We start from the raw sequence: 16229 nt of genomic DNA on the forward strand, positions 1-16229 counted from the left end.
GTCGAAAAGGCTGATTGTCAGAAAATGATAGAAAAGCATGGGATGAGTATGATAAACTATGGAATAGAGGTTTTGTCAAATGGAACTGAAAAGTATGAAGGTCGCTTTTTTCAATCCTTGCAAAGTATTTTCATGATTATACAAAAGAAAAGGAATGCTACAAAATGGACGATAGCTGAGTCTCTAAAGGATCAGTATCGTATGTCTTACAATATCCTCTGGCGGTCGCGTGATGACGATTTGGAGATCAGTCTTATCCAACTATATTCAGCTGACGAAATTTATTCCGATCTATCAGCCGCACTTTCTCAGCATAAATGTACAACAAAATCACTATCTGTAAATGATAGAGCGTTAGCCCCTTATGCTACCGCCCTGTTTGCTACAATATTGTACTGGAAAGATTTAATGGCAGCAAGTAAAACTACATATAAAGGAATAAAGGATATTCAAGGAGATATGGCAATCGTTTTAAAACCGTACAAAAAAGGGGAAAGCATAGTCCTGCCGCAATTCACAGCATCATCTGATCGTCGAGAAGTTTCGATGGAAAGATTTCTTGCACCTGGTACTGACAAAAACATTTTTCTAATAATTGACAATTCACAGGACAGTGAATGGAGACCAAAGGGTATAAGACAGTTTTCCGAGTATCCAGATGAAAGCGAGTTCCTTTACCCACCAGCCGCAAAGTTTAAAGTTCTTTCTGTTCCCGATAAGAAAACGGTAAAGATTGGTCAAAATAGTAGAGATGAACGTACATTTTACGAAATAAAGCTAAAGCTGACGGGGATGAGTTTAAAACATAAAATAAGAAAAACACTTCGAAAGATTTGTCCATGGATAAAAGAGAAATAACATCTTTCGTGTAACAATACGAGGGCTATTCAATAAATAATGTCCTCGTTGCTCGGAAAGAAGCAAAAGACGCTTTTCAATGATTTACTCTTAATGAAGTTAATATTCTCTTTTAATTAAAAAACATGTCCGTAATTTTTTTTATTTAATTTCTTATTGTTTTTAGAAATCATTTTTGGGTATGACCCTTAGTATACTGGAAAATGGCAGATCCAATGATTTCCTGGACTTGTTTCTTCCTTCTGACAGGTGTTTTTTTTTCAAGTTTGGAAAATGAAACAAGTCAAAAGTCGAGAGTTCTGGCAAATATTGTTAATGTGAAAAAAATGAAACTTTTTCTTTAGCACCAAAACCCCTTAATTCTTCAGGGTGTGCGGGTTTGGACGATGTCATGAAGAAATTTAATCTAGTGGATTCCTGATTCTTTCCCTTCCCCTCATTAAGCTTTCGATTTTTTTTTTTTTTTTTTCAAAAAAATGCTTTCTGGACTCTTCCAGATATTAAACTGCCTCCCAGAATACGAAGTTGAACAACAAAACCACTAAAATTTAAGTATATTGCATATGAACCTGTCTTTGTGCTCTTGCAATTCTTAGCTCTTCTCAGACCTTTGCTGCTTTTGTCAAGTGCATCTTATTGTAAGTTTTTTTTCGAGGGCTTTAAGCAATAGATTCAAGTTTCATTATCTGTTTGAATTTCAGACAAACGTGGATAACCACAATTACTTACATTTTAGAATATTTGTTTAGATATTTTTACACGCTGTCGTTTTCTCTAATTTTTCAAAACATAGGGTGACCTTTGAGTACTAAGCTTTTTTCTTACTGCCAAAAGTTTCTTTATAACAGTGTACTACTCCCGAAATAAAGTCTATCAAATTTGCTATGTGTCTTAAAGCCAATCATACATCATCAGTGATTATTTGTTAAAATTTGGCAATCAGCACACTCTCAGAAAATGATTGAAAATACTGAGATGGATATGGTAAATTATACTATGTAGGTTTTGTCACATGGAACCGAAGATAAGGGTTGCTTTTTTTTAATCATTGTGTTATTCAGTTGTATACAACTATTATTTTAAAAATTTATAATTAGTTTTGTTAGACATTAAGTAAGTAAAACAATCTTTACTCTTACATGGAATATAATCCCAGCTTTAGACAAAAGTTGCATTGATAAGATCTGTGTATTGGTCAGCAGTAGTAAGCAGGCTTGATGGGAAGATGGGATCTCCTGGTGGAATAAGTAATTTAATTGCAGCATCCAAATTAATTTTTTTTTTTAAATAAAAAAAACCAAATGACTTTGCATTTCTTCTAAGATCCCGGACACCTATTCACAAAAAATCTTACGACTAATCGTAGTCGTAAGACGGTCGTAAGATTTTGGTCATTCACAAAAAATCGCACAATTGACGTTACGTTAAAAAACAGTCGTAAGTTTACGTCTAGTCTTGGGTTGTCGTAAGTCTATAAATACTATATAAAATATCAACTCTAAACATAAAATAAGCCACTGTGTTTACTTTATCATAGAATATAAACAATACGGAGCAGGGACTAATATTTCGGGTCAGCGCACATCTGTTTGAATCATTGACCAACAGGAAAATGATGCCCATGAAACTATATTATTAATTTGCAAAAATACAAAATATAAAAAGATAAAGAAAAAAAAAAGAGAAAAAAAACAAAATAAATGCCTTCAACAAAATGGTTATACGTAAACAATTTTAATTTTTAAAGGGGGTGGGGTAAAAAATTAAATTCTCTTTTCAGCAAAAACATTTTATTTGATACTTTTATTTACGGAAGCCCGTTGAGGCCAGTCCAGGGAAAGAAATATTTTTATTGCGTTTAAACGCAATAACTATTGCGTTTAATCGCAAAACTTTGCGTTTAATCGCAATAATCATTGCGTTTAAACGCAAAACACTTTGCGTTTAATCACAAAAGATTGCTATTAAACGCAATCTTTTGCGATTAAACGCAGTAATATTGCGATTAAACGCAATAATCATTCGTTAAAACGCAATAATATTTTTGCGTTAAATTGCAATAATTATTGCGTTTAATCGCAATAATTTTTGCTTTTAATCGCAATAAATTTTGCGTTTAATCGCAATAATATTGCGATTAAACGCAATACTTTTGCGATTAATCGCAATAATTATTGCGATTAAACGCAATAATTTTTGCGTTTAATCGCAATAATATTGCGTTTAAACGCAATAATTTTTTTGCATTTAAACGCAATAATCTTTGTATTCAAAAGCAAGTATTTCTATTGATCTTTGAAGAGTGCAATGGATCCACGCTGATAGTCGTTTATTTTTTCTTTTGTACATTAATCAATGAGAAGAATTATGAATTGTTAAGCTTTATAGAATCAGATTCTTCTGAACAAGCATTTTCTGAATGGTTAAATCATGGTATGGAATTAAAGAGAAGAAAGAAGTGTCGGTCTGTAAAAACAAGACAACCTTAGAAAGAAACAAAGCTTTAGCAGCAAAACTATGCAAACAATTGTAAAGGAATTTCGAAAAAAAGTACTAAAGAAGAAATAATGATGGAAAAACTATCACTCCATGTTGCGGTCACATAGTTTACACCATGTACCTTTATAAAGGGCTTTAGGAAACGACTGATGAAATGTTTAAACTTATATTTATGTACATATACATATTATGTATATGTATATTCACAACCTTTCCTTTGATCACATACAGTAAACACGAGAATTTAGGAGATGGAAACATATCAAATCAAAAATAAATCAAATGAAGACAGATGATCGATGTGTACTACCAAATTGATACGGCTATTAATACCACTGAAACATTCTTAATTTGCTGTGATACCTACGAAATTTATTAATGCGTTAAAAGTGTTGGATTCTAAGGGGTTTAAGAAACTTTGGTTGTTTACTTAGGATGCCATTGTTAAATTTAAAATCTCACAAACTGCAACATTAAGCAACAAGACACATAACCAAACGGTTCTTCTTTAAAGAATCAAATCGTAGTATTCGTGATAATTTTGGCTAGCCGATGTTTGTTTTCAAACTCATGAAACTACAGCACTGAATTATTGTGTTTAAATTCAAAATAAATCCTTAAAAGGAAGGATTATTGCGATAAAATGCAGAGAGTATTGCATTTAAATTATTGCGATTAAACGCAAAAAATATTGCGATTAAACGCAAAAGATCATTGCGATTAAACGCAAAAATTATTGCGTTTAATCACAAAAATTTTTGCGTTTAATCGCAATATTATTGCGTTTAAACGCAATAATTATTGCGATTAATCGCAAAAATATTATTGCGTTTAAACGCAATAATTATTGCGATTAATCGCAAAAATATTATTGCGTTTAAACGCAATAATTATTGCGATTAATCGCAAAAATATTATTGCGTTTAAGGGGGGACCTATGTCGTTCTACGTCAAAGCAGCGTTATGTGACGTCACAATAACGACGTTTGTTTTTTTCCCGCTGACTTTTGCAACTGTGATTATAGGCATAACATTGTTATTAATCAATAACGTACACAGTTTACAAAAAGAATTCTTTTTCATCATTTATTACAGTTTTATTTGATTTATGGAGCTTGTTAATATTAGAATTCTCTTCCTTTGGTGGATAATTCATAGCAATTTCAGTTGTAAAGAAATACCTCCATGATATGCTGATATAAAAGTGCAAAAAATATCAGATAAAATTCAACAAAGAACGCAGCTTAAATCAGAAAAATATGTTTAATTTTATGTTTACCATTAACTGTATTTTCTGGATAAAACTAAAAAAAAATTAAGAAATGTACTTGTACCTATATTTACTTACTGATTTATAGTATATGTAGATTTTATTGTATAAAGTCATTCCTTGGTTCTATTAGGTGTTGGTTGTTGACGAGGAAATGGGGGGGGGGGGGGGGGGGGGGCAGAATGATTAGAATGAAGATGAAAAGAGTTTATCTGTTTAAATTATTTCTAATCAAAACAAAATACTTGTTTTTTGCAAAAATACTTTTAAATTAAGATGTTTGTCAGTGCTTACGTACCTTTTTTAGTGCAGAAAGGTCAATATTTATGACAGAAGAGTACGAAAATAAAAGAAAACGTCATATTTCTCGTTTATTTTATCATAAAGGTATACGTTTTTCTTTGTTAAAATAAAGAGAGGGATCCTTTTTTCAAAAAATATTAATTACAACATTTTCACACAAAGACTTTTTAAGATATTACCTGTTATGCATGTCCGAATTGTAAAAAATACGCCAAGAAAAAGGGGATGATACTTACATTGTGCTCCTTTATAATTTTTCATGCGAGATGAATTACAATGAATTTGCCTTCATTTTAAAGATACAAGTAATATGAATTAAAAACATGTTGATTTTGAATGTGATTTGACATTTTTGGTTCTTTTTAGCGCATATTTGGAGTAGAACAATAATGTCTGAAAATAGTCTATTTTTAGCATTTCACACTGTTTTTGCGCGTGCTCTTGTGTAAAAATAAGCATATAAAGGTATTATTTTTAATGCCTAAAAATTAAGAGCAAGAGGTTAGGAAGGAAATGTCAAAGTTTTGAAAATTTCACACAAAGACTTTTCGGACATAGGTCCCCCCTTAAACGCAATAATCATTGCGATTAAATGCAATATTATTGCGTTTAAACGCAAAGTGTTTTGCGTTTAAACGCAATGATTATTGCGATTAAACGCAAAGTGTTTTGCGTTTAAACGCAATGATTATTGCTATTAAACGCAAAGTTTTGCGTTTAAACGCAATAATTATTGCGATTAAACGCAAAGTTTTGCGATTAAACGCAATAATTATTGCGATTAAACGCAATAAGAATATTTCTCTCTCTGAACTGGCCTCAACGGGCTTCCGTATTTATTAGAGTAGTTTGCTAAAAGTAAATTTTATCAAAGTAGGGGATAATCGCTGGCCTTTGAATGAAAAAAAAAACAACACAATTTTCAGAAAAGGGGCACTACATGCCTAAGTTATCAACATTATCGCAACGTAATCTTGCAGGTGAATAAAAAAAACGTGCTGGCACAATTTTCACGAATTCCAATGTAAAATGGGGTATAATATTCATCTATTAATTGTATTAACTTAAAAAGAATTTTTGAACCCGTCACTTTGTTATTCAAGAATATGTAATAAAAACAGATATACGACGCCTGCAAATACTACATGTACTATAGGAAAACATTGTACGTTTTTTAATGTCAGGGATATCAGGGGAAAAATCGTACTATAGAATTAACTTTGCCGAGACAAGATGTACTAGTATACCGTCAATATCGATTATAAAATCATTTCACTTTCAAATTAAATCAAAAAACTTCACATTTATTCTATAGCCTCGAATCGAATGTGTTTTCTGTCGCTTCTCATCAAATTTAAATAAATATACCTTAGAACTATATTCATTTTTGTTATATACAACTTTTAATTTTATGTTGCCTTCAGTTATTTGTGATGGTTAACTGACTTTGAACCCATCTTCACCATTTTCTCAATCGGCTTCGCTCTCTGCACCTATCAAAATTTTCCGTCCCTGCATGATGGATACAATCAAGTTGTACGTCGCCTCCCCGGGTACTTCAGATCTTATATATATATCCCATAAAAGGGGGGGTGGGGGTAGCCTTTTATGAAATACTGAAAAAATAAGAGCTTGGTTGAATTCCCTGCAAAAGTGGTGAAAAAAACATTTTAACTTATTGTCTAGGACATACTGAATGGGGCGCTACTAATATAAGTCTTCGAAAGAACTATCTACTATTTTCAAGAGTTACCTATTTTTATGCCCCCGTAAACAAAGTTTCGGGGGTATATAGTTTTTGCCGTGTCCGTCTGTCTCTCTGTCTGTCTATCTGTCTCCCTGTTTCTCTGTTTGTCCGCAAAAACTTTAACCTTGCCCATAACTTTTGATCTAGTGGAGCTATGGCATTCATATTTCACATGTGTATTCCTTGTGACAAGACCTTTCTTTGGGTACCACTAAATTTGACCTTTTGACCTTGACCTTGGAGTTTGACCCACTTTTACACAAAAATTTTGAACTTTTACTTTGGCCATATCTTTTGAACGGTAGATACCAGGACATTTATACTTGACATGTATATTGTTTGTGAAAAAATCTTTCATTGGATCCCAACAACCTTGACCTTTTGACCTTGACCTTAGAGATTTTTGTACTTACCAAAAAAACTTTAACCTTGGCTATAACTTTTAAATTAAAAGTGCTAGGGCTTTCATACTTCACATATGTAATTCTTGTGAGAAAACGCTTTATTTGATACCAAGAACCTTGACCCTTTGACCTTGACCTTGAAGTTTGACTTACTTTTAAAATACAACCATGACCATAATTTTTGAAGGGTTAGTATTAGGGTTTTTATGCTTCACATATTCAATTCTTGTGATTTTTACACAAACATTGCAAATTTTTACTTTGGTCATAATTTTTAAACGGTAGTTACTAGGAATTTCATTTTTCAAATATCACTTCTTTTTGGCAAGACCTTTCATTTAAAACCAAGAATTTTGACTTTGACCTTGGAGATTTCCGTACTTATGAAAAAACTTTAACCTTGGTCATAACTTTGAACGGTAAGGGCTAGGGCTTTCATACTTCAAATATGTAATCCTTGTGAGAAGACCTTTCATTGGATATCATCAACTTTGACCTTGACCTTGGAGTTTGACCTTCTTTTTACAAATTTTCACCTTGGCCATATCTATTGAACAGTAAGGGTCATTGCTTTCATACTTACCATATGTAATCTTTGAGACAAGGCCTTTCATTAGAAACCAACAACATTGACCCTTTAACCTTGACCCAGAGTTTGTCCTTCATTTGAAAATGTTTACCTTGATCATATCCCTTGAACAGGTGGTGCTAGGGTTTTTTACTTTACATATGTATTTCTTCTGAAAAGGCCTTACTTAAGATACCAACATAATTGATCAGCATTAGAGAAAGCTTAACCTTCGCTATGTTGTCATACGGGGGCATCAGTGTTTCACAAACACATCTTGTTTCACTATGAAATGGACAAATAATCACCATGCATTAGATAAAATATATATGTAAATGAATCTGTAGCGAGATGAAAATTTATTAAATACGTACATGTATTAAAAAATAACTTCTCATATGGAATGAATTGTAGGTGATTTTTTTTATGTGTGTGATTTCAACAATCTAGCTATATATATGGACACTGTACCCAAATTGCATTCTCGCTAAAAATTTCTGCTTGTGTGGTCAATGTTTTTTTTTTAATTTACTGTCTGAATGCAAGTATTTGATATCTTCTGATCGAATTTGTAATTCTCCAACTGCTAGATCTTGGAAAGAGGTCTTTGAATAAAATTTTAAAACATTTTTTAGCTAAAAATGGTCGTTTATTAATGCTTAAATTGTACTTTTCCTATACAAAACATGATTTCACAGTAATTTATTTTGTGATTTGTGAAATTGTTTTAATTAAGTGTGAATATTTTAGACTATGGCGCTAATTTCTTTAATGATTTTATTTAGAAAATGACTTTGTTTTAACAAGGGCAAAAAGCATATCGATCCTGATATGAATTATTACTTGCTAAACTTCCGTTATGCACGCACGCGCTCACCCTCTTAACCCTCCCTCCTGACACACAAACAAACACACAATAGCCTCTATAACACCATACATTGCAAGGGCATGCTTTTTAAAAAAAAAAATAACAGTTTTACTATTTATATAAATTTGAACAATACTTACCTACAACTTATGTGCATACGTGTTTATTTTTTCAGTCTTGTTGCAGTGAATTTAACAAATATGTATAAATAATTGATTTTCAAAATGTTCTTATTGATAACAACATTTCAAATATATACGAATTAGTCGGAAACTGAAAAATCAATAATGGTATATTTAGAGGCGACATCACTGTACATCAAGATTGCGTCATCGACCGGGTTTCCCGCATTTCTTACGTTTCCTGCACATGAGCAGTTGTCGGTAACTAGGGAAAAGAAAATCTTACGACTGATTTTCACTTACGACAATGTGTCAAACTTACGACCACTTTCGTGAATAGCTCGTAACTTTTATCTTAGGATTATGCTCAAGTCGTAGTCGTAAACTTACGATTTTTTGTGAATAGATGTTCCGGAGATGTCAGAAGCACAATTAAGATCCTTTGGTAAGGTAAATTTGGGTGAAATCTGGGTTATTCATGGTGCGTTTAAAGAATTCTTGAAGCAGAACCCTTATTAACAAAATCCTCCAGCAATCTCGTGATGACCACCTGCAGTTGGGAATCAATTGTATTCGATTGACGAAATTTACTCCCATTTATCAGCAGCACTTGCTCTGCATAAATGTACAAGAAAATCATCATCTTTAAAAGATAGAGCGTTAGCACTTTACGCTACCGCCCTGTTTGCTACATGGTTTGATGGCAGCAAGTAAAACGGCGTACAGAAGGATACAGAATATAAAAGGAGATATGGCAATAGCTTTGAATGCTGACCGAAAAGAGAAGAGCATAGTCCTGTCGCATGTCTTGCGCGTGGCACCGAAAAAAAGATATTTCGAAAAGTTGATAATTTACAGGACATTGAATGAAGACCGAAGGGCATTAGTCATTTTTCCGAGAATCCGTTTGATAGCATTTTCGTATTTATATGAAGTAGAATTTGTGCAAAATCTTATACGTTAAAAGAAGAAAACACTTGCTGTGGCCTTCAACTCGACATTTAGATTTATTGACGACGTACTGTCAATAAAAAATTGTAATTTCCATTCCTATGCCGATACGACATATCCTGGAGAGCTTGAAATAAAAGATACCATAGAGTCTGACACATTTGCTTCATACTTGGATATCTTACTTAAAAAGACATTAATGGTAATCTAACAACCAAACTCTATTATAAACGTGATGACTTTAACTTTTCTATCATCAAATTCCCTTAAATATGCAGCAATATACCTTCATCACCTGCATACGGAGTTCATATATCTCAGTTGATTCGATACACCAAAAGCATGTTCTACGTTAGAACAATTCCTAAAACAAGGTAAATTACTGACAAACAAGTTGATGAAACAAGAATATCAGTAGTCTCGTTTAAAGTCATCATTTCGTAAGTTCTATGGTCGATGCAATTACCTTGTCAGCAAATTAAATCTATCATTTAATCAAATGCTGACTGATGTTTTTGTGGCAACAATCTTACACACAGAAAATCCCTGTATTTAAAAAAAAAAACATTTTCAAGCAACTTCAAACACCCAGAAGCTCAATAAATTTATAATACTTTTAATTACCTATTATTGCCCCATTCCTTTTCCTAGATCCTCTGCAAAGTGTATAAATTTGAACATCATTTAGTAATTTATATTCACACACAAAATTTCCTGCAGGAGTTCATAAATTATAAACAGACGTTGTAACTGTGGAATCAACCATTATTTATCATTATATATAACTTCTAGTTGTATTCTGGACTTTTGATCTTGAATACTGTTCTTTATCTCCATATGTTTCATACTATATCTGGCCATTTTTATATAGAGCATTGTGGTCCAAAAGCTTTCTGATTTTTACAATAAAATCGAAACTTGTTTCATTATTTCTAATAGACAAGTAGTTTAAAAGCTACATATACATAGACAATCATCAAGGAAGATAATGGGTAGTGTAAATTTAGATTATTCAGCATTAGTGGAATTTGAAAAGGAAATTTGTCATCAACGAAAAGTCGGAAATATAATAAAAATGACCCTTCGTGAGAGACAATGGTTAAATATACACTCCTGATTGACGATGAGCAGCTCTTACTATTTTTCACTGATATAAATATATAAGTGTCAAATTTTGAGGTATGTTTATGTCATTGTTTTGATGGTAAAGTATATTGTATTGTGTATTGTCATTAATATATTGAAGTTCTGTTTAATGTTTTTTTTTTTGTATACTTTCATAACATTATTCTATTTAAGTGCTTTTACATTATTTATATAGAGGAAAATAAAACAAACATGATTTTATACACGTTTATTTTAATATATTGGCGATTGTTGGTCGTGGCATTTTTTAAAGCAACAAGGGGGTGCCAAGCAGGGCGACCCCAAACAATTTCAACAAACAACAGCAGCAAGCAACAACAGCAGCAATCAATATGATAGCAAAATATTACGTGTACATGTACTTATAATAAGCATAACAATGGCCGTTCCGGGTATACCGCAAACGGTAATTAACCTTACAATTAAATTTTATGAACATGTATTTTAAATAAACTTTACAAGTTTATATGTATGTAGTTATCGTTCCGGGTTATCAAACCTCGAACGTTACTAAAGATATTTTAGCAAGCAAAGCACTGTCCATGACATTTGTTGGAAGCAGTACACATTTTGCACAGCAATTGAGTTTGTTTCAATCAATCAAAGCAGACCAATTCATGAATTTGTTGAAAGCAGCACACATTTTCACAGTAAATGAGTTTGTTTTAAGCAGCAGCATCACAATGAATTATAGCATCAGTTGAATGGCTCGGCGCAAACGCCACATGGCCGAAACCTATGGAATCCACAGGTTTCGGTCACCCCACAAAATGGGGAAGCCGCATTCAACTGACCCACGACCAACCGCCCTAAATTTAACCTATTTACTTGGAAAACTGAATTAGCCCCCCCCCCCCCCCCCCCCTGAAAATAACTCTAGACCACCATACCTCCTAAGTTGATTATGTTTGTATAATAGACTGAAAATATGCAATTTGCGTCATAATTTATATTAAACATGATGAATTACATGTAATAAAATTTTAAGAAACATTTTATATGTAGACAAAATATTGTCCTATCATAAAAATGGCTGATCCTGATCTACCCTTCGCAATTCAACAGCAGCATGTATGAATTTATTCTGGCTGGTTTCAAACAATAGTTCTAGAAAACATATTTAACTTACTGTGTAAGATTATCTATGGAAATAAATCATGTTAATTGTAATATAATAAGGTTAGCTTTATATCTGAGAATTGACTCTCCAGGCTTTTAGTACTCACATGTATTACATGTAACACAAGGTCTTACAGCAGTCAACGTTTTTCTCCCAACTATGACTCCAAATGGGATCTTGATATCAGTTCTTAACTTTATTCTAATTAATGCTTTTCACCAAACTTATCTGTATGAGCTGTGAGCCTATACATCATAAACTGGATGTTAACAGATACTTTATTAATGTACTAAGAATATGGAACTTTTTAAAGTTCACTTCTAATGAAAATTACAGATCTATGCCTATTAAAATAATAATGTAACTTCACTACCTAGAACTAGGAACAGGACAAGTATTACTAATAATTGGCTCACACAGAGGGCAAAAAACCTTTCCCCATCAAACTGACTTGCAAGAATACATGATTACATGTGCATTTTAATTATTCCTTTAGTTAAAAAAAAAAAATACTAGGAATTATTGTTTATCTTGCCTGACAGTGCATTATTCCTAAATTACAAACAGTACTGTACAGTACTTCCTAAAGCTATATATGGAGGATTATAAAAAAACAAATTTAAAAATTTATTTAATTCACCAAAATTGAAAATGTGATTAGAAGGATTCCGAAGCACTTTCTTGTTATTAAAGGTTTAATTCATACACTGAACAAGTATTGCCACCTAAAAAGTACTGTGAATCCTTTCAACTTTTGTCATGCCTGTGGCTGAGAAATAGAATTTTGCTGTGGTTTCTGGATGAATGATATGTTTACCTGGCATGAATCTAATATAATTCATGGAAAATTTTGACAAATTGCTGTAATTTCTAATCCATTAATAACAATTGAATAGCTTTGAATTTCCTAAAATTTTCCCTGAATGAAGCTGTTTGTGAAATTCCAATGGGTTGGACTTAGAATGTTTTTAGCCCTGGATCTTATAACTAGTGGTTTCCACTGTTTTGTTGAAAATAGGATAAGCCATAAAATTAAATTTACTCTATGATTTATGTATCTTGAATGAAATCCATAAGCTTATATCATGCTTATCAAGTTTAGATGTCTGATCTAATAAATCATGATCACAATACTTAATTTATTCAGACCAAAGAAAAATGCCATTGTGAAATACATCGCATCAATTGTCCAAATCTTTGTATATTCAAACAGGTGTACCTAATGTAGTAATGAAATTAATTCCAAAAATTTAAGTCCTTTATATATTTGTCCTCTTGTTTATCAATAATTGACTACATGTACGATCAGTTTATATTTGTGTGTATTTGACTTGATAACCTTAGTACACTGTATCTTGCAAATAATAAATCTTACTGAATACATCCAAATTTTGAGTAAACACAAAAGCTGGAATAATTTTTTTTCCGTTATATTTTGTTAATTGTGAAGTATATCCCTTTTATGTCTCCATATCAGTGAAATATTATGGAGGGGGATGTTAAACAGTATACAATCAATCAATCAATAAAACCTTATTAAATTAACCTTGTCAGTAGTTGAGAATGAATAATTGATATTACATGATTCATGATCAGTTATTATTTCTCTGGGTCACAGCACACCTATAGCTAAAAACTTTACATACTTACCATAGCTAATAGAAGAGAATTTCTAATTTTAGCAACTGGTTATAGCATACAGCAGATTATGTTCTTTCACATGTATTGAGCAATGATTTGTCATTTTCCTTAATTTACCAGTCTAACCAAAATTTACCCAAACCACAGGTAAATAACATTATCAATTCCTTTATTCCTAATATAACCGGCCTTAGAAGTTAAGAATGCATGAGCAAGAGGTACATCAATCAAAATTCCCATCCCTAAAATGCTAAAGCAAATACCCTTGTGTCAGATTGTATTGTCAAATTTATTGTACGACTCATTACACAAGTAAAATATTGAGCATTGCTCTAATGAGTAAGTGCGCTACCTTTGATTGCCAATGAATTTTATAAAATTTATGCAATTGCCAAAGGATCCATGGGGCAATATTTCACACTTGAGAATCTCTGAATTTAATATCAAGAGTACATCAGATTTGAAGTTTGAATAAAGCATTGGCTTTTCTTGGTTGATTGTGTTGTTTAATATACATGATATAGGGGGCATAAAATTAGCCAATATGAACTAAGTTCCTACTGCATGATAATATCTTATAGCCTGATTTATGCTGAACATTACCCTTCCAATATTTGAATTTTCCCAGTTAATCCTCAGATCTGGAAACTTTGCTTCTGAGCCCCTTTTGGTTTTTGTTTGTTTGTTTGTTTGTTTTTTCTTTTCCTATTGCAAAGTGCATTTAAAAAATCCCCCAACTGTATCACTTGAGAATGTTCAATTGAATAAATGTTTCGAAAATTGATAAACACTGATTATAATGTTTTCATCACTTTACTGCTATTAACCCCCCCCCCGATTTCTAATTGATAATGCCCGATTTATATATAAATATGTTTTATGCCTAATTACAAAATATTCCTCAATCTGATATATATTTGCTCGTAAACTAAAGCGTAACCAAGTTTTAACACAACTTATGCCACATGTATGCGCTCATAATGCTGACAAAGAAAATTTCAATCCTACCCAATCTTGCATTTTTTTCGAAAAAGAATAATCCATCCATGCATCTAATCATCAAATCTGATGTTTATCTATACTATTTTATGAAATTATTTAAGAAACAATCGTGATTGAAAGCATATTTTTTGAAAATTCTGTCTGCTACAAAATTCGTATACCTTTCGTTCTTAGGATCCAGGGCAAAGAGGGGGAAGTTGAGATATCCCAAACCCGATCTAATTCATAGCTAACCCAACTCAAATAGCAGCAACAATGTTTTCCTCATAAAATAAAGGCATCTATTCTTTAAATTAATAGATGCTATTATGTTATTTTGCTAGAACAACAAATTGATACTTTAATATATAGCGAGTGTAACAATTTCGTTTTTTAATATTGGTAATTGTTAAGGTTTTTTTGTTTCTGGATTTAGAGAAAAGGAATGAAAATGCATCTTTTGTTTATCGTCGTGGTATACTGTGGTACCGTAACAGCCTTGGATCCAAAATTCAAAACTGCACAGCAAATACATCAAAGACACAAAAGAGCATTTGTCGAGAAGGGTGATTGTCAGAAAATGATAGAAAAGTATGGGATGAGTATGATAAACTATGGAATAGAGGATTTGTCAAATGGAACTGAAAAGTATGAAGGTCGCTTTTTTCAATCCTTGCAAAGTATTTTCATGATTATACAAAAGAAAAGGAATGCTACAAAATGGACAATAGCTGAGTCTCTAAAGGATCAGTATCGTAGGTCTTACAATATCCTAAGGCGGTCGCGTGATGACGATTTGGAGATCAGTCTTATCCAACTATATTCAGCTGACGAAATTTACTCCGATCTATCAGCCGCACTTGCTCAGCATAAATGTACAACAAAATCACTATCTGTAAATGATAGAGCGTTAGCCCCTTATGCTACCGCCCTGTTTGCTACAATATTGTACTGGAAAGATTTAATGGCAGCAAGTAAAACTACATATAGAGGAATACAGGATATTCAAGGAGATATGGCAATCGTTTTGAAACCTTACAAAAAGGGGGAGAGCATAGTCCTGCCGCAATTCACATCATCATCTGATCGTCGAGAAGTTTCGATGGAAACATTTCTTGCGCCTGGTACCGACAAAAACATTTTTCTAATAATTGACAATTCACAGGACAGTGAATGGAGACCAAAGGGTATAAGTCAGTTTTCCGAGTATCCAGATGAAAGCGAGTTCCTTTACCCACCAGCCGCAAAGTTTAAAGTTCTTTCTGATCCCGTTAAGAAAACGGTAAAGATTGGTCAAAATAGTAGAGATGAACGTACATTTTACGAAATAAAGCTAAAGCTGACGGGGATGAGTTTAAAACATAAAATAAGAAAAACACTTCGAAAGATTTGTCCATGGATAAAAGAGAAATAACATCACAATTCGTTTAAGGATATAAAGTATTTTTTATAGCTTGATTTATATATATGTTTAACACTGTGTAAGGTTTGTACTTAGACCAATTATATGGACATGTAACTGTGTTAATATGTAGGCCTGTGCAGAAAGTTTCCCAGCTTCCTACATGTATATGAACGTGATCAGACTAAGTAAACGCTATCTGTGATAGATTTTTAGCCAACGGAAAGGGTCAAGTAGAAACGATTATTAAGTAAGGGAATAACACGTACACATTTACCGGTACTTCTTAATTCTGATATCGTACTGACTGTTGTATTGCATCTTATGTCCTTCCATCTGTATCAACACT

The 16229-nt window shown here is 32.4% G+C and overlaps 1 protein-coding gene across 1 annotated transcript; it reads left to right on the plus strand.

The window, feature by feature from the left end:
* The first annotated feature begins 10660 nt into the window (after positions 1 to 10660).
* On the plus strand, positions 10661 to 16183 carry LOC134283482 (uncharacterized). Its single transcript, XM_062765934.1, has 2 exons — positions 10661 to 10769; positions 14915 to 16183. The coding sequence occupies exon 2, from the start codon at positions 14924 to 14926 to the stop codon at positions 15890 to 15892; it is 969 nt and encodes a 322-aa protein (XP_062621918.1). The 5' UTR covers positions 10661 to 10769; positions 14915 to 14923; the 3' UTR covers positions 15893 to 16183.
* The last annotated feature ends 46 nt before the right edge of the window (positions 16184 to 16229 follow it).

The sequence above is a fragment of the Saccostrea cucullata genome, unplaced genomic scaffold, assembly GCF_032062105.1.
Source record: "Saccostrea cucullata isolate Sc308-1 unplaced genomic scaffold, CSIRO_AGI_Scuc_v1 ctg425, whole genome shotgun sequence".
Taxonomy (NCBI): domain Eukaryota; kingdom Metazoa; phylum Mollusca; class Bivalvia; order Ostreida; family Ostreidae; genus Saccostrea; species Saccostrea cuccullata.